Genomic DNA, 24,209 nt, shown 5'->3' on the forward strand with positions numbered 1-24,209 from the left:
GCCTTGCTGGGGACAAAACAAGTTTCTTGTTGTAGCTCAAGCTTTGTTTCTCTCCAAACAAACTATGAGCAAAGGTTTGTTTTTGGCTTACTTCTCATATTTGGTTTGGAGAGGAACAATGAAAAGCCAGAATATGGCTTGTTTCCTCTATGGTGTGGCAGCATCACAGTGGGGAGGAGTGAATTGGGAACTGGAATTTTTTGAGTAGCGTGGACCACATTAAACTATGCTGCTCCTTCACTTAAACCATAGTTCATTTAACTGTGATTTAATGTGATGTGTAAACAAGGCCGGAGTATGAAAAGGAACAAAAAATTAACGGTTCATGAACTGATGTATGCAATTAGATGCTAATATTTTAATAGAATTGGCACTGATGATGCTGACACTTTAACAAGGATTAGGCTATTATTGCATGAGTTCATTCCGTAGATTGATGCAACACTGAATGTTAATTGTTTCAAAATCACTGAGCTTATGAAAGAAATATGATGCAGCAAATGGCTACCTCTGGTCAAATATACATGTAGGCGTCATTTAAGCAGAAATACTTGTCGTAGCTTCCATGATTAGTACTTTGAAGAATGCATCTGTAACATTTCTGCTTCTATAGCATTAATGCAGCTTAATGAAAACACTTATCGTTTTCCAGCTGAATACATTAATTTGGTTTGTAAGATTGCCCTGCTGAACTTTAAACTGGTGACTTCTTAGAGGTATAGGAAGCTGTGCATAAGGAAAGAAAAAATCAGTGTAGTAGTGCCTGCCTCTGCATGCTAGGATATTTGTGTTCAGTCTGTTATCTTTGCACCTTCTAGGGCATACTTCTAAGGTAATTTCCTTATTTAAATATTTTAGTTCTTCAGGGAAATTCTCATTATGTTGTTTCTGGAGCATGAAATTCTTGAGGTTAAGATTGGTCACAGATTTTTAGAATAACATGCTATTTCAGAAACTTTGACAATATTAATTTGACATTAATTATTAGCAGTATATGGATAGTTGATTGAGCTTTTTTTGCTAACCAGTTGGCTGGGTCTGGTTTACTAAAATAAAGATGGCAAGCTCACAGTATTCTTCTTGCCTTATAGATGGACCACTAAAATTGCTTAGATTCATATGTAATGCAGATTGCAATCTGGACAAGTACAGTATAAATTTCTGAGACATGAACCCTGGTAATAAAATGAGACAACAGATATAATACAGTGTGAAGTTATTACCCCCCTCATTCACAGCCTTATGTTCATGAATAATATTTTCTGGCATCTGCAGCAGAGAAGGATAGCAAAATTTGACGTGCAAGAGATTCTGCAAAAGTTTGACCATTTCATTGTGATTCCATATATTTGATTATTATTTAATATTCTTATGCTGCTTTTCCAGGGTTGAGCTCAGAGCTTTTTATTCTAATAAAGTATTGGAATAACATACATAAGTGGTTCATAATATTTAAAAAAACAGTAAAATATCAGTGAAGCAAAAGCAGACCATTCAATGAATGGACAATTCAGCATGAACACATAATTCAACCTTCCTGATAGAATATTTGTGCAGAATGCAAATGATTTTTCACAAAATCACCACATATATTCTTAGATTTCTAGAAAGACTGGATTTTGTTTTGAGAATTGAAACAGACTAAGAGGTGTGGCTAATGGACTTGAGATCATTCTGTTTGCAGGGGGTTATACTATATGACCCTTCCAACTCTATAATTCTATGATTCCTTGTACAACAAAAATCCCCATTTGCAAACCTGTCTTTTAAGCATTCCTTACCAATGGTATTTATGCAGCTGCCACTTTTCATGTTAGCAAGCTTATGTTTCAATCCAGTGTTTCCTCTTACTGCATGGTGCTCCTGCTTGATAATTGCATGTTGTCTTTTGCTTCGGAAAGGTACCAGTTTTTGGAAGAAGCGTTTCAGAATCAAAAGGGTGCTATTGAGAATCTATTAGCCAAACTCCTTGAAAAGAAGAATTATGTTAACTTTGCAGCTACTCAGGTGCAAAATAGGTAGGTGATGATTATTGTTTCTATAATAATACTTACACTGTATTATTCTTTTCTTCAGGTGGGCTAGTTTATAGGATTACTAAAATTCTAGCCTCTGAAGATGGAAGTAGAGCAGCTATTCAGCCTGATCCAGCAAGCAGAATCCACATGTACAAATAGATTTCTGCAAATTTTATCTGTTGTACCAAATTCACAAGTGCCTGTTCAATGAAGAGCAGTGTGCCCATGCACTTTGCAGCTTTGGCAGGGAGAGCCTTCATCACTAACGAGTTAGAATGTCCAGGCAACCTCCTTGGCTTTTTGCGGCAAAAGATGGAGAGTATGTGCATACCAGCTGTTCAGTTACTGCAGCACTCCAGTGTGTTTCATTACTCTGGAATCTTAATTGATGAAGGGTAGGTTAGAAATAGGAGTTAATAATGCCCCAGGGAGCACAACACATCTATATGACACCAGTGGTACAATAGGCCGATGCTTATAGGAGGACAAATTACTACCTGCTTTAGGCAGAGAGGTGAACATTAATTTGAAATAACAGGTTGCCCCTTATATTAGTTAGTTTTTTTAATAAAAAAAAACTAAATTTCTCTGTGCTAAGTTAGGCCCCCCAAAAGCAAAGAAAGCAGTAGAATAAACATTTCATAACACATGAAACAAAAATATCTAACAAACGTAGAAGGATATTTTAATGTTGATGGAAGTTGTTGTCCCATATTGTAAAACGAAATTACTTTTAAGATTTTCCTCTTAAGAATGAATGGAAAATATGGTTGGATGTTATGTTGTATTGAGGTTGAACATACTTCATATAAATCTGTATCTATTTACATAATACGTTGAATTTTTGCTTGAGGGGGAAAAAGGTTAAAGATGTTGCAATGCTACTGCCTGACAGCAGATTTCTCTCTTTCAGGATAAAAGAAGTAAATGAAACTAACAAACGAGTAGAACAGGAAATCAAAGTGGCTATTTTTACCCTTATTAATGAAATCAATAAAAAAGGAAAAGCTCTCCTACAACAGCTTGAGGTACAACTAAATGCAAAATAAATAAGTAAAAATATTTGGCATGAATCCTGCTGTGATCTTTGCATGTATATGGCTTCTTCTATCTTGAATAACCCTGTGGTTGGTTTTGTCCATTATGAAATTCTTGGCGCATTTCACACACAGTGCTAGCAAGCATGATTACATTCAAACTTTGTATATCTTTGGTTAGTTTAAATTACTCAGTTTAGTCAAGCAAGCCAAGAGTCAAACTGTGGCTTATGATCCTGGCTTGTTAACAGACTAGTTTAACCTAACCAGATTCCCCCCCCACCCCGTTTGCACACAATGGGGAAATCTAGTTAATGCGTTCATGGCTATGCTGGAGGAAAGTGGGGAGCATGTGTGCCTGAAGCTTGCTGGTGCTTGTTCATATAGTCCTAAACTCCAGCTTAGCTAAGTGCAGAAAGGGCCATTGAGTTCCTTTCTCAATATGCCTGCCTAAAACCGACATGGATTGTAAATATTCGTGACAGTTCAGTAAGGCACAAATTGCAGAGCCACTCGGTAACATGACTTTTAAGTGTGCTGCTTTCTGTGTGATGTCATAAAAATCTTACCCTTTGTTGAATGCATCATTTTAAAATTTGAAATCTCTCATTGATACTTGTCCTACCCTTCAGATTTGTGTGATCGCATCCATACCATACATTTAAAGCACTCTTATGCCACTTAAACAATCATGGCATCCTTCAAAGAATTCTTGGGACTTTAGTTAAGAGTGCTTGTAGCTCTGTGAGGGGTCTCCTAATGGCTCACAGCATCCTTGGGAAAGTACAGTTTAAAGGATTCTTTTAGTGGCACTAATTGAATCTGTAGTTAACAGTTAAAATTCTTCTGACTTGGATGCAGATTATTATTTTTTCAGTGGATGACATATTAGTGGTCATCTACATTGCAGCTTTGTGTCTCATTACAATATTGGGCTGTTCATTGCCAGGTCCCCTGTCATAGGTTGAAAGGGTGTTGGTGATGTGGGTTGCTCAGAACATTTTGAATCGGACAATTTTATGATGACTTTAATCAGTTGGGATGAGATTTTACATGTTTGGCTTTTATATTTCATAAAGAAAATGTTTTTAAAATGCTAATCTTATATGTGGTACCAATATCTCAAAATGGTTTCCATAGCCAGATGTAGTTCAGTGGAAATATTGGATAGGAAAATAATTCACAAAATGCACAATGTGGTATAATTTTTATGGTCAAATTATTGTTATGGGAATACTTGTAATTTTTTAAAAATGCAATAGCCTAATAGTCAAAACAAAAAAAATTCCTTCCAGTAGCACCTTAAAGACCAACTAAGTTAGTTCTTGGTATGAGCTTTCGTGTGCATGCACACTTCAGATGCATGCACACGAAAGCTCATACCAAGAACTAACTTAGTTGGTCTTTAAGGTGCTACTGGAAGGAATTTTTTTGTTTTGACTATGGCAGACCAACACGGCTACCTATCTGTAAATAGCCTAATAGAATACCCTTCCCCCTGTTAAATTTTAAGGAGAAAGACTAAGACACTGAAAGGCACTATTAACAGTGCAATGCTATACGTGTCTTTTCAGAAGTAGCTTCCATTGAGTTCAGTGGGGCTTACTCCCAGGTAAGTGGGCATAGGATTGCAGTCTAATTTTAGTACACCCAAAGGTACTGTGCGTGTACTGTGCTCCTAAAAAAAAGTTAATTGCAATTTAGAAAGGCACAATTTGAATGGTATTCAATCCATTCATTATGCTACTAATTAATTCTTATGAACAAATGAAATTTTAGAAATAGATGATTCTTTACAGGAAAAGAAAAATAGTAATTTTTTTTGTAAAAATGTGACCTATAACAGTGATGTTGCTTTTGTAGAGTTCTTTGAAACTTTACAGTACCTTCCGTGTTTCAAAATTATGATAAATCATATTCACATTCCATGTTGTCTTCCTTTGTGATGCCCAGAGGTATAGATTGCCCCACTTTTTGCTTTAATTTTGATAAAATTACTGAGATGCCTGAAAGCAAGGCTATTAAATCCCTAAACTCTGCGGTAACAAGCACCAAATGGGATGGGATGGGGGATGTTTATTGCTGGTGCTATATTTATTTGATAGGTTAAGTAGGTGATGACTGCTTGAACCAAACTCTGTCAAAATGTAGATATAAAGCTAGCTTTAATTACTTGCGTCAGATTAGCACTTTTTGAAGAAATAAATCATAATGCAAAATTATGGGGCAGTTACAATCCTATTGTATGTTTCCCTTTTTTGTGAACTGCCTTGAGCATCTTTTAGGTGGATAATGTATAAAATAATAAAATTGTATATATGGAATGTAGCCAACATTGTGTGAGTAGAAGGCAGGGTCACATAGTGGATCTTTTCTTTCTGCCCTCTGTATCATCCCATCTGTATCATCCTACCACCACCCCAAAACAAACAACTGTTCTGGAGGGCTGGGGATCACTACCAAACATCACAGGTCTCTGTTGTCCAGTGCTACAGTGGTAGGAAGAATTGCCCATAATTGGGCAGAACAAGATTTTCCCTTTTTCTCCTCTGAGGCCACATCAATCCCCCAAACTAAAGGGTCCCCCAACCTCTGGGACAGATTTTGGGAGCATGCAAAGGGCCATGGGGAGCAGAGATAAAGGGAAAGGGTGAGGTATAAATCTATTTCTATTATTATTATTATTATTATTATTATTATTATTATTATTAATAATAATAATAATTTATTTGTGCGACTGGAATCTCAATCTGCTCATGCACAAACATCATTGGATACAACCCAGCATCTATATTTTAAAATAATCTAAAATAAACTACACTTTTCAGCATTATAGGAAGGAAATACATCTGAAATAGTTGCATGCAGTTTAACTAACACTAATGATTACAATTATGGTTACTGGGAAACTGTATGAGGAATGAGGAAGTCATGTCTAAAATAAATCCATCTGTGAGACTGAAGTGTGCAACCACAATTAAACTGAATAAAAATTGATGTTATTGCCAATGACTATAAATATTATTTATTACAATTAAATCCAATTTTCTTCCATCATTGTTTGAACTTTTTGAGTTCTGATAAAGTCTGCCACCCAACCACTTACTTAGCTTCAACAAGTTTTCAGCAGTGTACATTTTCAGATCATGTCCATGCCATGATAATTGTAATTTTAAAAAACAATTAACAGAATCCAATGAATTGTTTTTGTTCTGCCCCGTGACCTGTCAGCACTCAGTCCACTCTCAAAATGTTGAATTTTACCCACTATTTGTTATAGCCACACTTCTGATTTACGTCTCTACTAAGTATCTACACGTTGCATAGATAGATGTTTTAATTATTGCACTTGGTATTATTTTTAAAAAATGGATATGTGTGCACTGTTTCTATTCAGACTGTAACAAAGGAGAGACAGATGAAGCTAATACAGCAGCAGAACGATATCAGTGGTCTGTCACGGCAGGTGAAACATGTGATGAACTTTACTAATTGGGCCATTGCAAGTGGCAGCAGCACTGCATTACTCTATAGCAAGCGACTGGTAAGGAAAGCTTTGAATTCCAGTATAGCATAGATTATACACTTATTCTTGCATTGAAACAAAGAATATTGCATCACGGGGACCCATGTTTTTCTTACTCTCAGAGCTTTCAGGTAAGTACAGCTAATGCCACTTTGCTAATATTTGTACAAGTGTTTCCAGTCCACACTTTATTCCAAACTTGATATTTAAAGTACTGTAAAATTTGGAAGTTTGTTTGTTTGGCAAGCCAGCTAGCCCTACACATGCTGCATTTTGATTAGGTAAATGTAACACTGCAATACATAGTGTTGACAATTATGTAGGTCTTTCTAGCAGGTGCTCAATGGTTTTTTACCTGTTCCTGAATCTATACAGGAGTTGATGTCAGGCCAGATAGTTTCTGGTGGTTACCTAGGCTTCATGATGGTCTGCTGAGGGGCAATTTGTTGGCTTCTTTGCAAAGTTCATAGAGTTAGATGTTGTTTGAAACAGTTTCACTTGTATAGACAGTCAGTGAACCTTTAGTGCCTTGTAGCTATATGTAATTTCCTCAGTACCAGTGAAGTGAGTCTGAAAAGGACTCCACCATAACCATTGATGGTGTGTTGGTAAGGCAGCTATAGCAACAACTTGCCTCCCCAAAAACCTATGGGAGAATACGATGCTAACAACCAATACCAAGAGGAAGGTCTACCGGGCTTGTGTGTTGAGCACACTGCATTATGGAAGTGAGTCGTAAGCAACTTACACCCGCCAGGAGCGACACCTCAATGCCTTTTGTAAGCACTATGTCAGGAAGATTTTGGACATCACATAGTAGGACAGAGTCTCAAACAAATATGTGCTCTTCCAAGCCCACATTCCCACCATGTCCACACTTCTGTCTCAGCGATGTCTACTGCGGCTTGGTCATGTCCACACAATGGAAGATGGCCAGATCCCCAAAGATGTGCTTTATGGGGAGCTGTTTTTAGGCACCAGGCCTGTTGGAAGACCAACTCTGTGTTACAAAGATGTGGCATGAAGGCTGGCAACATTAACCGTGCCATGTGGGAATCCCTTGCAGATGGCCGCATTGCCTGAAGACAGTCAGGTCAGGTATCCATAGTAGTGACCAGAGAAGAAATGACCGCTGGGAGAAGCACAGAAGGAAGGAATGCCATGGTGCTTCTGTAACAGTGAAACCAGACACCTTTATCTGCAGTAAAACATGTTTCTCCCATATTAGTCTCTACAGTCACAAGAGGCACTTTAACTCTCCAGTGGTTTGACTTTACCCAGCCGATGGCTCACTCTTCCATTGTCTCTTCAGACAGACAAATGCCAACAGTTTTAACAGTTATATACCATCCAATGAACAACTTCATCTGGGTAGTTAAGTTAAAAACCATAACAGCAATCACCAAGAATTCTAAAGAGTAAAACTTTTCCCAAGGAAATTTTTCCATTTCCCCTCTCTAGTTCTAGTTACTTGTAAAAACAAAACAAAACACCAGGATAAAGTAAAACCAAAAAAACAGAAATTTCAGTTGATGAAGTTGTCACTTGATTTGCTTCAAGTCAAAACCAGTTGTTTTAATGATGGACTGCAAATCAGAGCTAAAACCCTGATTGCATAAAACCATATCTGAATGTGTTTTACCTTCCATATTGGACTACATTTGGCAGCTGGCTTAAATGTTTAGCACATTTATATAGTATGGAAAATTAATACAGTATTTATAAAAGTTGTGTTTACATGATAATTCAGATGCCAATTGAAGCGGGCCATCAAAATTTTACTTGCATCACTGCTTACCACCTTGGATCAATATCAGCAGTTGCTGTGAACTGATCCTGCTCAATTCTCAGTAATTCCTGTGTCTGTTTCAGTGAAAGGCAGGAAGCACATTTTTCCATTAGAATTTTGATACTGGAATTTGGCATTTAGCTTGCTGGAAGTGCTGCTGGAAGATAAGGGGAACAAATTAGGGGGAATTTACTATCATTTTTGAGTGTTGGTATGGCTCTCTCAGTTTGTAATTCCAAAGTGATAAAAGTCTAGCACCTTGCTCAGGGTGTGTGTCTTTCACGTTGAATGACTTGAGCTTTGGGTGGCACCTTAATCATTGAAGCAAATTAGAATTTAAAACCAATTCCGGGGTTTTGACTTAGAATAGAACTTTTCCCATGTCAAATATGCATCGTTTGCTTTCTACTCACATGGAAAAATTAAAGTCTTGTTCTATATTTTGTGTATGTTTTCTGTGTTATCATTTGAACATTGGTACAACTAAAGTCAGGCATGTATAAAAATACAAGTTACCACTTACAAACTCTGGGTGGTATCAGACTAAGCTATTCCTAAAGTAGATCCAATGAAATCAATGGGTTTCAGTGAGTAAGTATTTTTATTCCACTGGGTATACTCTGAATGTGGCTTAGTCCTGTGCCACCATCTATTTGCTTAAAATCTACCTTCTTGTATTTTAGAAGTAATACACTCCAGTAGTAATTCTCTTGCGACCTCATGTTTGTATCCTTCAATTCTTCTAAGCAACTGAAAATAAGGTTTAGCTTATTTCTATGAGATAGGTTAGGATAAGAGATGGCAGCTTGCTCAAAGCCACACACAGTTGTTGACAATTTGCATTTTGTTTTGTCGACTTCTTTTTGTTGACTCTCCTCACAATGTCATCACTAATCTGAGAGTGTTTGTCTTCTCACAGATCACGTTCCAGCTGCGACATATTTTAAAAGCACGATGTGATCCTGTCCCAGCTGCTAATGGAGCAATACGCTTCCATTGTGATCCCACATTCTGGGCAAAGAATGTAGTCAACTTAGGTGAGAGGGTGTTCCATTTTTCTGAAAGCTGAATTCAATGTGCAAAAATTCTTAATATGATGAGTAGCATGAACTAGATAGAATTTTCTGTAGACTACCACTAAAATTGGTGGTAGTGTCTTGGATCCATTCATACCAGGAAGCTTTTTTTCACTGTATAATTGTATAAAATTATCTGACTTTAAGCAGACATTAAGCCAAACTCCCCTTGTTTGGCAAGTCCTCTCCTCTCCTGTGCACATGATGAACTGTCATCTGTTTGCTTGTATGGGGTTGGATCCGAGCCAAAGCTTTTATAACATATGCAACCATTATCCAGATGCTTCTCTCAAACTATGCTTCTGCTTTGCATGCAACTCCCTGTCACTAGAATAGTTCTCTCTACGGTCCGGATGCATCTTTATTCACTTGGAAATTGATATGCCTTAATAGGTAGTGCTACACTGCTGTTAATCATCAAATACGGTGGTGTTAGGCTACTTCAGATGCTTCTCCAGATTTTAGCTTTAATAGTCTTCTAAGAAAGCACTGTGGCAAGAGAGGTGGAGTGATGAGCAGGTACCACAGAGGGGAGGGGAGGGTCATGACAGTGGTGATGAAGGAGGAGTGGCGAGTGTCTCCTGAACTACATTCAAGATTACTCCATATAGATCAGTAGTGAGTTCATGTACTCTGTTGGTCATTCCCTTCTATCCCTCTCTGGTAATAAAGGACACTGGAAAGTGTCAGTCTACAATCAGTGTGCTTCCTTGAAGGGAAAGCAATTGAGGGTCAAATCTGGTAGCCCACATTCCGGTGTTGAAAGAAGACTTGTTGGTTCCAAACTTCTTAGTATGTTAGGCTGCAGCTTAGTTGCCGTATTTCTGTAAACAAAGAAGTAGAAAACAGTAGGAAGACATAGAAAACCTCAGTCTTGTATTTGTCCTGTAGACTTAGTAATATGAGTAATAATTTATACCAGCTAAACAGGGCTGAAAACTTTCCAGAACTTTTAGCAGCACATTTTAGATATTCTAAGAGAAAATTGGGCACCAGATTCCAACTGGTCCCAAAATACTTTTGCATGGTATATCGGCAGGACATTTTGGCTTTAAAGACTTAATAACCTTCCTTACAGCGACAGATTAGAATGAGTAAAAACAAGATTCCTTCAGTGACGCAATGACTGAGCAAGGTGCATGCGTTCTTTGTCATGGCAAAGCTCTAGTATCAAGTGAGAGACAGCTTCACAGGAGGGAAATCTATACCTTCATGCATGGCTCTCCAGCTTTTGGCATATATAGAAGGAGAAAGGGCAATAGCAGGCAAAATATCATTTAGATCCATGTTTGTGTATTAAAATCCCTTCCTTATGTGTTAAACTTATATACCTCCCCATAGTAACTACAAGTAATATAAAAGAACAGAGAACGTTGATGAGAGAATTTGTTGGTTGGATAATTAAGAGCCAGTATAGGATACTGAGCAAACTAGATTAGAGCCTCTTAGGTGTGTACAAAGGCTTACATGTCCATACCAGGTTTTTCCCGTGTTCTTCTCCAGCAGCAACTCCTCTTACTCTGTTGGAGGACACTTTCGAGGTTCCTCAAGCTTCAGGGCAGCTTGTTGGGCACTGTGAGGGGATGCTTCTGGAAAGGGGGAGGTATCGGAACCCCCCACTACATGTGCAGAGCTCATCATGCGGCCCTTTGGATTGGGGCTATACATTGGGAACCGAAAAAGGTATTGGAAATGAAGTCTTGGAAACTACATTTAAAAAAAAATATTTTCAGAGAAATCCTGGAGGGAGCAGAAAGTAAAAATAAATCAATAAATCTTGTCTTTAATTTACTGAAGAATGAACAGTGATGAGGATGGCCTTTGTCAATGCATATGACTAGAACAAATCTCTAGAATCAATGCAAGGATAATTCTGAAACCGGGGAAAACCATGGGTGTCATTGTCAAGTTCCTAAATAAACTGTTATGAGAGGGGTCTCCTATTGTGGTTAATGGTACTGGAGTGCAAGCACTGATTTGGCTCCAGTAACACTGAAGAAAAGATTTCTAAGTTATAATTAATTTTAGACCTCCATTCAATAAATAGTGGGTGTGTGGTCTTGCATAAAACAGATTGTCACCCTTCTAGGAAGTTGTATTTGTTTTAGAATTACTAAAGTTGAGTCAAAGTTGTGATGCAAGAAAATCTAAAAATATTTTGATTAAGAACTATAGTTCATGTAAGAAATAACCAGGTACACAAATCATTGCAACTTACAGTAGAATAGCTTCAAGGAAGTTACAAGTTTTATAATTCAGATGATCAAGAAAAGGACTGTCCAAAATCTGGGCAAAAGAAAACAGATCTTGCTTGTTTAAAAATGCAGAGGGGTAGTTACACATTTATCAGACAATTCACATTAATTTGCAGAAAGTTTCTTGAGCAACTAACAAAAGCAAAACTTTTAGCTAAAATGGAGAATTGAGGTGCTTGTCTTCTGTTTTGGTGACACAAATTCAGTTCATTATAAGTATTTTAAGATGCATTAATCTGGATTTCTGTAAAACCAGCTTAGAGACTGTGCAAGAGACAAGTGTCTGTTGGGCATGTGCAAGCGACTCTATATGCATACTAGGACTTCCTATAACTCTTGCTGCTTCAGCTGTGTTAGAGGTCTGTGGTTTGAAAAATTGTACTGCAAAGGCATTAGTACGTGCTCAGAAGCTTCCCATATAGTCTTGAATCTGGGGCACGATACTTAAAATGTAAAATTGGGGATGGGGGACCTATAGCCTTCTAGGTGTTCTACAACTCCTATCATTCCTGAACTTGGCCATGCTGGCTGAGGCTGGTGAGAGGGAGTCCAACAACATATGGAGGGTCATAGTCTCCCCATACTTGTGTTAAAGTTGTGAATCATTCAAATTCCTGTTTGAGAGATGAAACAGAAAAATCATATTGCTAAACAGCGTGGTCTTATTTACAAATAACTTGCAAGCACCAATTGAGCATCTCTCACTGCTCAACTTAATCTTTGAAAGCAAGCTGTTGTGTAGTTCTGAATTGTGTAGTTCTGAATTGAGTTCTGAATACACTGCAGTATTTCAGCTCAGTATCACTGCACAAGATAAGGGGTGGGTGGAATTAAACCTTGCACTCTTCTGATTGCTCCGTCTTCTGAAGTATTTCAGCAATCTCCTCCTTCCCCTCCGCACAATGTTCTGGTGGTTCTCCCAGTTCTTTAGAGTGGAACTGGAGGAGGTGGCAGGGAGGTGAGGGGAAAACCCTGTTGCACTACTGAGAGCCCTTGTGCTGACTTCTGCTGGCGTGCCGGCTTAGTTGAATCAGAAAGATAATTTGTTTAATGTGATTATAATTGAAAGACTCTTACATGTAAAGAAACACAAGGCCCCTATTATCCTAAAATGGTTATAAATGTTCTGAGGTTTTGTTTTATACTTACAGCATTAACAGAAAACAGTAAATTATCTTACTTTTTTAAAAAAACAACAACAACCCCACATAAAATACAGCAAGGCTATAAAATAAAAAAATAAGTTTAAATGATCCGAATAAAGCCAGCAAAAACCAGAACAATGTTCTAATGGTCCCAAGGCACCCAAACATGTTTCTAAAAATGAAAAGACTGGGGGAAGGGTTTTTACCTGGCATCAAAAAAACTACAGCTTGGGAGCCAGGCAGCTGTCTCTGGGGAGGATATTCTATAACCCGGACACCACTTGCAAAAGGCCTCTGGTGTAAAAATTACAGAGCTATATTTGTATGATTTTCTATCTTCATCTTTTAGTCTCTTAAGTATTAAATGTGTTTCCTTTAAAAATCTCTAGAATGCTTAAAGTTACAATATATAATTTGCATATTATGCACAAGCAATAATTACTCTGTATTTAAGTCTTTTTTCTTCTAATGCTATGGAAATGAGTTCATAAAATATTGAATGCTTATTGATGACACAAAATTACTTTGTTGCAAAAATGTGTTGCATGACATTGATTGTGATGTATCTTTATGCATAAAACTAAGGTAAGATATGGGTACATCAGAACCAATATCTTATTTAAAGCCAATAAGGAAGTGCAAATAATTACCGGTCTCTGAATATATTGATTAAAAGTACATTTATTTTTAACTTTTTAGCTGCTGTGAAGCTAGGGTGTACATAGTGTAAAACTTCTAGACTGTTAACATTTAGCTTAAAATAAATAACTTTGTGATGGACCAATTCTCTCTCCTGTTGTTTAGGTAATCTTGTTATTGAAAACAAACCAACCCAAGGTTATACACCTAACGTAGTAGTGGGACAAGTTCCTCCGGGAACAAACCACATCAGCAAACCTCCACCGCAAATTAATCTCGCACAGCTTCGGCTCCAGCATATGCAACAGCAGGTGTACGCACAACAAAAACACCAGCAGTTACAACAGATGAGGATGGGGCAGCCTGCAGGGCAGATTCCTCGCCAGGCAGGCCCACAGATGCTGCAGCAACAGGCAAGTTTCAGATGATCTAAATTAAGACACTCATTGTAGACACTAAAGTGCACCTTTGGCACTTTGAGTTCTACCTTATTCCACAAAGTTTAAGGTAGGGTTTACAGCGCTGTCTTGTAAAGCACAAAGATGCATCTTCATTTACTTCACTTGGCAAAGAGGACTGCTTTTATCTCATCTTTTAAAATACATAATGTTTTGTAGCCTCCGAGGTTGATAAGTATGCAGACCATGCAGAGGGGAATGAATTGCGGTGCTTTCCAAGCCCACCAGATGAGAATGGCTCAGAACACTGCTCGTCTCCCAGGGATACCGCGCCACAACGGGCCCCAGTACATGATGCAGCCACACTTACAAAGACAAGTATATGCTGTGTGCACATTTTGTTTCCCATCTTTGATTCTGGACTTTTGATTCAGCTCGGCTTCTATGTATATATATCAGCTGTGAAACCTCTTTTAAAGGGACATCTCCTTCCATGTTGCTGGCTGTTTAAAGAGCCGCATAATAGGAATCTTGTAAAATTTTGGATATTACTAGCCACATGCAGAGTTTTTAAGCTAATGGAGCATCTAATGAAGTGCACTTGCACTTGTAACATTTTACCTTTCACAACTTTATTGCCTTTTGGCTGGATGATCAGCATGTTAATGTGGGAATAATTGGTTATGTTCTCCGATTGAGGGGGAGTAGAAAGCTTGCAATAAGGTTTAAAAAAGAGGAGAAAAAAGTTGATGCTTATAATTTCTATGGAACCTTCTGACCTGTAAAAAAAGTGAATAAAATGCAAAATGTTTTAGAAGGTTTAAAACAATTATCAGCAATGGGAAACTCATGGAGAGAATTGCAGGAAAGCATCAAGCTTTGAAAATTTCCAGTTTTGCATAGGAAAGAGTTTGCTCCTTATCATAACAATATTTTCTCTCTTTTGCTTCCCCCTCTCCTTTGTCTTGGCAGCATTCAAACCCAGGACATGCAGGTCCCTTCCCAGTTGTTTCAGTGCACAATAATACTATCAACCCAACAAGCCCTACAACAGCCACCATGGCCAATGCGAACCGTGGTCCAACAAGCCCATCTGTAGCAGCAATAGAGCTTATTCCATCAGTAACCAACCCAGAAAATTTGCCTTCCTTGCCAGATATTCCTCCTATACAGGTTAGTATGCTATATGAAATCAGATGAAAGCTAATAATATGACATCAGAATTTCTAGATATCAATTGTGTGTTTCGTGTCAACACTTAAAAAACTGTATTGTAAAGGTACATTTGACTTGGGTCATCTTCTCATAAACTGACCAGAATCATCTTGTTTTCCTAATCAGCTATGAAACTCACACAAATCACTGTGTCTCCTCCTAATCTGCTTAACTCTTTCACTGCATTTTACACCATTTAGTATCAGTATTCTTATTTAGAATCTTTTTTTGCTGGAGGGCGCCATTTATGATTTTTGGAACCTGTGTCTGAATTTATTCTGCACTGAAAGTAAAATGCAGGAAAAGTTTTCAGTTCAGCTGTATGTCTACTAAGGTAGGGTTTGCTAACTCATGGGCCACTGGCTCCCTCAAGATGTTTTTGTGTCCTCCCAGTTTGTCATTTAATGAATTAACACCCCCCATATGCTTCTGTGGGTCCACTGCAGTGATGCCACAAGGTTTTTTGTTCCCAGACCACAAGCACATACACAAGGCTTTCCAAATGTGTCCATTAAAAGTGTGTGTTTTAACTTCTAAAACAATCATGCCAAAATGTGTGTTTTATTTGGGGGTTTCACTTAATTGCTTTTGTAACTCCCTCACAACCTCCCTGTGTCCTTAAAAAAACCTGTGTCCTTAAAAAAAAAGGCCACACAATCTTTTTCGTTTGGGCCCTGCCCACTTTTACACGAAGTTCTCGTTGTGTTGATTATTGATGGGTCAGTGCTACCCTTGGACCTTGCTTGAAGGAAAAGCCCTACTACAAAATAAATGCATTCTTGTTTAAAACTAGATCAGATATCCTAAACTATTTTTGCCATCCACCCTGATCAGCTTTAAAAAAATATGATATATTTTCCATTCTTCTAGTGGCAACCCTCTTAGTAATATTGAAAGCATATGGTTTCTCCTGTCTATGTTTATTGTCCTATATTTGAATAAGATAGTTAAAACATAGAAATCAGGGCAACTTCGTGAGTAAAATATAAGGTGCAATGAATGAGTTCCATAAGCAGAGAGTGGAAGTTGTTCTGAATGTAGACCTCTCTCTGACACAAACCTATGCATCAGTATTGACAACTGAGTTTGAAATAAGCTTGCTTCTTAAAACTCATTGAATTCTAAGATTTTGCTACAATATTCTATGCTAAAGTTTATTAATAATTTGTAGCCATGTCATTTCCTAGACTCCTTGATTATACATGCAGGAATATAGCAAATACAAATATGGCAAAACTGAGTATTCATCTGTTTGTTTCCCCTTATTATGTGAGTAAGTGCTAGTGCTTTAAACTCCTTCAGTGAAAATACAGATGATCCTCAAGCTGTCATTTCTAGCATGTTGCATTTAGACTTGGCAGAATCACTGTGTGGCTGTCCTCCTTTATTTCAGCTGGAAGATGCTGGTTCCAGTAACTTAGATAATTTACTAAGTAGGTATATCGCAGGCAGCCATCTACCCCCTCAGCCTATAAGCAGTATGAATCCTTCCCCTGGGCCCTCAGCCCTGTCTCCAGGCTCATCAGGTAAGCTGGGAAGAGGCAGTGGGCAGCTGTACATTTCTGCTTAAATTGAGACCTGCTTAAAGCAACCAGCAATTTTAATAATGACTGCTCCAAATACTTTAAAGAAATTTGATGTTTCCAGTACATTTTCTCAGGTCTTAAGATCCCTATTTTTAATTTCATCCAGTTATTTCTAGTAACTTCTGCAGTAATGCTGATGAGCACTTATTTCTCTCTTCCGGTGTCTGTACCTTTTATGTAGCTGTGATTTAGCCCATTTTTTATGCATGAAATAATTTCCCCTTCATGAAATAGCCTGTAAATGAGAGGGCTATAAAAAGGAGTACAGCATGGTAGCCACCAGCTCACTAGAAAGTGTAACCCAGTCTGTGCAGCAAAAAGATTCCTGCTCAACAAGTCACAAGTAGAAATGAATTTAAAACAGTATTATTGTGGGTCATGAGCCCAATAGTTTTAAAGTATATACCAGCAACTGTTGCATTGTGACTACAGGCTTTAATCCTGTGAGCGGTAAAATTAAGTTTTCTGTACCACCCATTGTCATTGTTTCCAGGGCAGGTTCCAGAAAACCAAAGCAATAAAATCACAATGTCATAATATACAACAATAGTTCATAAAATGAGTGCAATTGTCATGGCTAGTATGGAGCTGAACAGCAATCTCTTTTCATATCTGTTCCATGCTCTGGTGCTTCTGTACTATTTATATAGTCTTGCAGCTGTGTAATATTCTGTGCCAGAGTGCAATTGAAGTCCTGTTCTTGAAATTCATCTGCCACTGTGAAAATTCAGTCTAGCATAACTTGCCTGTTTGTGCCACTGCTGTGGAATGTTGGAAGTAAGTGCAAAATACAGAGAAGAGGAGAAATTGGGTTTATAGACCTTTCTCTACACACCTGGACAAATGGCAGCACTAAAATTGCTCTGAATTATACTTCATACTTCACAGTGTGTAAGGTCTCTTTAAAAATGTATTGCTAGTAAATCAGCATTCAGTCCCATTTTACTCTGCACTCCAACCTTTTCAGTTGTGTCTGATTATTCCCAGGGTTGTCAGCCTATATTAGTGTAGGTTCTCTTTAAATGTATCATATGTTTGTGGTTAATATGCAGTCATTAATAGTCTTTTATGATAGCTGCATCAGAATAAAGTAATTGGGATTAGAAATAATTTAGGGCTTGACTTAAGACGTAAGGAATCAGAGCAACTATTTCATTTAAGGGGGGAAATTGTGAGATTAATTAACGTGAAATGACATTGAATGTAGAAGTTTTGAATTATTTTATTACCAGTGGTACTGTCTGTGCTGATACACAGGGTATCGCTTGCATAACTTTAGATGTGCAGTTATACAGCTCATGCTGCTGGTGTAAACAATGATTCATCCTTCTTAGGTTTATCCAATTCACACACCCCTGTGAGGCCACCTAGTACCTCCAGCACGGGCAGTAGAGGCAGGTGAGTTGAATGGCTTCAAAACCAGCTACTAAGTTATTGAAGTGTATAGAGAACGAAATGCATATTACAGGATTTTTAAAATTCCCGTTTAAGAGACACATTGAGGCTTTTAAAAATCATCTGCCAAAAAATATGGAAATTGTAAAGCTCCCATTTTGACCACTGCACCACATAAAGAGGAAAGGCATTATATATTCTCTCATGTTTTGATCACTTGCATTTAGGTTCTATGCACACACACTTTCTTTTGGTCTTTCAGCCCCCACTTCTATCCTCTACCACAGGGGAACATAGTAGTTGACGACAGAACACAGGTGGCAGGGAGCCAAAGCACAAAATAAATAGGGCCAAAGGAATCACATTATGTGTGTGTTTTGTGTGTATGTGTCTATATCTCAACATACACAAACACATACCTTGCTTTGCTTTCTGAGCTGTTCACTGAGACCATTCCTTTCTCAGCATGGAAACCAAGCAAGCTGTTCATGGAGGAAGATTGCTCTTTTCTTCCCTGGGCAGCTGGTCAGGGGGACTCAGCCATGTCCCTTCTCCCCTGTTGCTCCTGTTTTTACCTAATAAATGGGGGGATCTCAGGAAGGGAAGGTTTAAATCTCCCCACTTCACAGTTTTCACTCCCACCAATGCTGCTTACCTGATCAGAAGGTAGTAGGTCAACTATGGGGAAACAGTGGCCTAGGAGGAGGTAAAACCTGTGGAGAGACTGGTAGATTCGAGGTTTCCAATCACTGCTGTACAGGTTAGGAGAACAGCCACTTGGGGTAAGTTCTAAATCAATGTTTAATAATATATATGCTTGTGAATTATATATAAAAAGGTTGATAATGAACCTCATGCTGAAGAGCCCTGTCTGCGTATGTTGAAGCAAAAGTAAGACCACCCAAGTTATTATTTATGCCTTATATAGCCTGTTGTTCCTGAATGTGAACTAGTCTGTTCATATATGGAATGTAGGGGGCCAATGTGCAGCAAGGGAGCCACTGCCACTGTGGTGATTCTTAACTTCATCGTTGCTCCTAATCTAGAGGGTTGAAACACGAAGGGGAAATGCATGAAACGTTAGCTGAAAATTAGCACAATATGTGAAAGTACAATAAGAGGAATGCAGTATTGCGCTCTGCTGATAGTTCCATCAGTGAAAGTGTTTCAGCTTGCCAGATGGCATTATCCTCCCTTCTCCTCCTCCTGTTCTGGGGGTTCTGCTGACCATCACCACCCACCAGGCAGAGGGGAGGGTGCTGGGGAAGGAGAGGGAAGATGCCTTATTAGAGGCTTCCTCAACCTCAGCCCTCCAGATGTTTTGAGACTATTATTCCCATCATCCCTGACCACTGGTCCTGCTAGCTAGGGATCATGGGAGTTGTAGGCTAAAAACATCTGGAGGGTCAAGGTTGAGGAAGCCTGCCTTATTGTGTAAACTGAAGCCCCTGCGTTGGGGTTCTTGTAAGAGCTGTGGTTATTGAACATCTAAAAAAGCAAGCGTTGATGAGGAAAAATCAGCTCTGCATTCTTGAAAGGGAATTTCCACCTTACCAAACTTACAGAAGTCTTGAATTTCTCACTTTAAAAACAGTGCATGAAGTCAGTGAAAGGGACTCTACAGTGGTATACTTGGATTTTTGAAAGGTATGCTTTTTATCAGCAAAAAAAGATCAGGAAACAAGACCCTAACTCCTCTAGCTAGAATGTTTAAATTTCAGTGAGCAATTTTTCTGAAATTTGAACAGCTTGTATATCTCTCTCAAAAGATTCTCCATACCAGACTCTAATGACAGAGGCAGATTTGATATTTAGGACATACTTATTTTATGTTTGGTAAAGTGCTAAAAATCCATTCCCTCTCTAATTTGGAACCACTTCTACAGCTGTAAAAACCAACTTGGTTATGATGCCTCCTAACCAAGTGCTTTATCCACTTACGGGCACAATTGCTTTCAAAAATTATATGGAATTTTTAATTATTTTAATTCTAGCATTTTGAAGTGCAATTTAAAACGTGTGCTTAATCTCTTTGCTTTCCAGCTGTGGTTCATCAGGCCGAACTGTGGAAAAGAACAATATTAGTTTCAAGACTGAACATGTGAAAGTTAAACAGGAGCCAGGCACAGAAGAAGAGGTATGCAGTTACTCGGGACCAGTGAAGCAAGAAAAAACAGAGGATGGCAGGAGGAGCGCTTGCATGGTAAAAATCTATTTGTATGTTGTACAATTTATCATACAAACTATCAGCAAAGAGAACTGAGGGCATTTATATTTTATTGCTTTAGGAGAGTTGTGTTACTTCCCAAGGGCTTGCCCAATTTTCTCTCTCCCTACACTGCAGTAGTGGCCAGTGAGGTGATACAGGTGGGGCTCAGTTGCTCTCCTGGCTTTCCAACACCATGAGGGTCACTGCTTCCCTCCTCCTCCTCAGCTGTTACTGTGCAGTAGGTTACTATTAGATTTCTTATAATCGTTATAGAAAAAGTAGGCATGTAGTCATTCCAATCTCATTTTCCAACTCAGGAGTTATTTGGAGAGTTTCACATGGGACTAGTTGGAAACAGTTTTGCCACGTCAGAGATGACCCTTCAAAATTAGTAATTTCTGGCACAGAGGAAGCAAGCAGTACAGTACCTAGCTTGCGTAGGAATTGTGTAGAGCCAGTATTGCTGGGTTCCCATCCCCTTGCACAATAGGCCTCCTATTTCAAAATATTTTAAGCTTGTTAAAATATTTACCAAATATAGTGCACTGAAAACTGTGTACTACTTGTCTGAGAATTGTCTGCACGTGCATGTGCATGTTGAATTTCCCTTTTGTTGAAATTCTTTGTTTATAGTCTACCCCAATTTAATCTTTTTTTTAAAAAAAAGTTTTATCAATTTTTGAGAATACAACTGTAAAAAAACGTAACTGTGACTTAGTGAAGTACATAGGATGTTTATATCATGTTTTTCATCTTCAACCTTAAGAAGTAAATAGGGAGTGATGGGAGGGTCAGCCCATATCATTTTTTATAAAGCTGAGCTGAATGGGGGAAAGAGCTGTGGAGACATGGAAGTACAGGTTAGAGAGACATGGAGGACAGATTAGATTGCCTACGTTATAATAAAGAAGGTAGGCAGGGGATGAAAAGGGGGGGGGAGGAGCAGAAAAAGGAAGGTGGAAAAGGCAGTAGTCTCCTACCCAAGGCAATTTCTCATAGATTTTAATCTTTTGCCTTTATTTCAGCTTAGCAGTCCTGAGAGCAGCTTGACTCCACCACTTTCCACAAACTTGCATTTGGAGAGTGAATTGGAAGCACTGGGAAGTATAGAAAACCATGTTAAAACTGAACCAGCGGACTTGAGTGAAAGCTGCAAACAGTCCGGACACAGTCTTGTAAATGGCAAGTCCCCAGTGCGTAGCCTCATGCATCGATCAGCTAGATCTGGAGGAGAAGGCAACAACAAAGATGAAGATCCCAATGAAGACTGGTGTGCTGTGTGCCAAAATGGAGGAGACCTGTTATGTTGCGAAAAGTGCCCAAAAGTTTTCCACCTCACATGTCATGTACCCACTCTCCTCAGCTTCCCAAGGTATGAAAACATACAGGAACATTGAGTTAGTCACAATGAGATAGCAGCATCAGCTATCTTCTGTCAGCCAACAGCAGGGATGGGAAGCCTTTTTCAGCCCTAGGGCTGTATTCCTTCATGGACAACCATCCAGTAACTGCCTATCGGGATGGCAAATTTGAGGAGGCTGCATTTGCCTCACTAGCAGCCATGTTTGCTATGCACCACATGTTTGTGGCATCTGGGCTGGGCCAAGCAGGCATGATTCTGGGTCTAGTAAGGAGGACAAGTTTGAAGAGATCTGTTTCTAGGTTTCAACAGGAGGCAGTGGTGGGATCCACCTGGATTGGGCTTGGAACCTGCCAGTAAAAGAGCAAGTCACTGTCTTTCCCTACCTATCAGCTCCTACCAGTTGCAGGCGCTTTGTAGGGCAACTGATGGGCTGTGTAATTTCTGGGCATAGAGGAAGGATTGGCAGCGCTTTTGTCCTCTGCACATGGATCAAGGCGAGGTTAAATGTCAGTGTTAGACAAGAATAGGAACCTGTTCACTCTAGAGCCTTTGGGCTCCATGAAACTTTCCCATTGGCTTCAATCCCTGAGCATGCCAGGTCTTTCCAGTGCCCCTTTCCTATTTCTTGAAGATTTATTGGTGGTGGAAGAATGTAATTCCTGCCTGGAAAACGTGCAAACAACCATATAGGACCTGTGCATAATATAATTTATTTTTGTTACAAAAAATTGATTTTCTACCTGTAGATTTTTCAGCACACTAGTACAAAAAAAAATGCTTGAATTTCTGAACTATATTTTCCCTATTTTAGTGGAGACTGGATATGTACATTTTGCCGTGATCTTAGTAAACCCGAAGTGGAATATGACTGTGACAACTTGCAACATAGTAAGAAGGGGAAAACTGCACAAGGTTTGAGTCCTGTGGACCAAAGGGTAGGTTACGGATAATACATTTATCTTGTTTTGCAACTGTTCTTAACTAAATGCTCTTGGCTTTTCTTTTGCTGTGGTCTCTTGACTTAGTTTAAACTTTCATTTACATGGGTAACTTTACTATATATCTATATTTTAATTAGTAAGTGGGTCATGTTGCTATAGCAGGGCTAGAAATGAAATTATTATTGGAGATAGTCAAGTTTTAAAGTGGCAGTTGGTTTTAATATTTATGGCTATATTGGGGGGGGGGGTCTACTCTAATTGTTTGAGCTTTCACATCATAAACAAGAGATCAGAAATCATCTAGACTACTAGACTCCAAATAATCCAGATGACTAGAATGGATTGAAAATGTGACATTTTCACTGGGAGAAAAGGGTTTTTCCTAGAATTGACTTTTGTTTCCATGCTGATTGATTGAACATACAGGCTTCCTTCAGGGCAAAGCTTTCCTATGATGGCTTACAAAAGATCATTACTTTCACATGCATAGGATAATTTAACTTCAGTGCTCTTCCAAATGATTTGTAGTACAATCCTCTTGCAATGCTTCTAGTCTTTGCCCCTCATGATCTTCCTTTTTTACCCTTTCACCTGTGATCCAAAGAGCTGTCCTTTTCGACCAGTATAGTTCCCACCTTGGCTTCAGCTCCCTCCTTAGATGGCCCCCTTGTCTCAGTCTGTGAAACATGTGCTCTAATGATGAAAAGATTTGGGAATTTTGAACACTTCCTTTTAGGTATGAATAGACTGTCTTTACTTTCTGTTTTCCAAAGCTGTTCACATCTCTATGATAGGCAATAATTCAGCATGTAATGGAACCATAGAATTGTAGAGTTGGAAGGGACCCCAATGGAGCTAGAAGCACAATGAAGCTGTTGCTTCTGTCTCTCTCTGTAGGTTTCAGTAATGGCAGTTGGTGGCTGCAGAGAGAGATGCTCACAGCTGGTGCTGTATCCTCTGGCTTTGGCAATTTGTAGCAGCTAGAATCTTATGGTTTGATTTTCATTGATGCTATATTTCATTGATAGCTGTTTTAATGCTTTTTGTACCTTTTGGGGAGGTGTAGAAAGCAGGTATAGAAATGGTAAAATAAGTAAAATAATCACTCTATAAACGGTTAATAGTCTTGCCACCTGTGACAATGGCTTTTTTTTCTAAAGGTTTTTGACATCAATGGTCTTGAACAACTGGTTTAGTTTTCTCCATAGAATTAACTGAAATGGGATTAGCAAAGTACATTCTGAGAAGAGGATGCAACAGAAGGTTGTGACACCTTCTCACAAGTGAAGGTGCAGTCTGTGAACCAGTTTCCCATAAAAAAACAAAACCCCAGAGGGAAAACTATCAAGGGCACTTTCTCTTAAGAAAGGCTTAAATAGTTGGTTTTTTTAAACTTAAAGTTGGTTGGATGCATGATGAAGGTTTCTAAAATTATGACTAGAGGGAGAGGAAAAAATAGAGAAATGATTCACTCAAACTCAGAACTTGATGTCATTGAATGTCATTGATAAATTTAATGCATTTAATAACATAAAACAATGTGTGGTAGGTTCAGGATGGGCAGAATACTTCAGACAGTGCCTTAGATGTTGCACTGGGTGTTGTGAATAGCATACA

The 24,209-nt window shown here is 38.6% G+C and overlaps 2 protein-coding genes across 8 annotated transcripts in view; both read left to right on the top strand.

Annotated features, from left to right (window-relative positions):
* Positions 1–24,209, top strand: part of LOC309372174 (uncharacterized protein) — a gene marked incomplete at its 3' end in the record, with an annotated part of 317,646 nt that overhangs the window by 27,689 nt on the left and 265,748 nt on the right. The window lies entirely within an intron of this gene.
* Positions 1–24,209, top strand: part of TRIM33 (tripartite motif containing 33) — a 54,812-nt gene that overhangs the window by 23,366 nt on the left and 7,237 nt on the right. For 2 of the 7 annotated variants that reach the window (XM_081915233.1, XM_081915236.1), the window contains exons 5-17: positions 1,902–2,018; positions 2,932–3,046; positions 6,453–6,599; positions 9,290–9,407; positions 10,950–11,129; positions 13,651–13,898; positions 14,103–14,270; positions 14,856–15,056; positions 16,492–16,624; positions 18,019–18,082; positions 20,123–20,282; positions 21,314–21,660; positions 22,463–22,586. In XM_081915233.1, coding sequence (XP_081771359.1) covers positions 1,902–2,018; positions 2,932–3,046; positions 6,453–6,599; positions 9,290–9,407; positions 10,950–11,129; positions 13,651–13,898; positions 14,103–14,270; positions 14,856–15,056; positions 16,492–16,624; positions 18,019–18,082; positions 20,123–20,282; positions 21,314–21,660; positions 22,463–22,586 — 2,122 coding nt within the window. The remainder of the gene's footprint in view (positions 1–1,901; positions 2,019–2,931; positions 3,047–6,452; positions 6,600–9,289; positions 9,408–10,949; positions 11,130–13,650; positions 13,899–14,102; positions 14,271–14,855; positions 15,057–16,491; positions 16,625–18,018; positions 18,083–20,122; positions 20,283–21,313; positions 21,661–22,462; positions 22,587–24,209) is intronic. The other 5 variants (XM_081915238.1, XM_081915239.1, XM_081915234.1 and 2 more) reach the window with 4 other exon arrangements.

Source organism: Podarcis melisellensis (genome assembly GCF_964234715.1).
Source record: "Podarcis melisellensis genome assembly, chromosome: 6".
Taxonomy (NCBI): Eukaryota; Metazoa; Chordata; class Lepidosauria; order Squamata; family Lacertidae; genus Podarcis; species Podarcis melisellensis.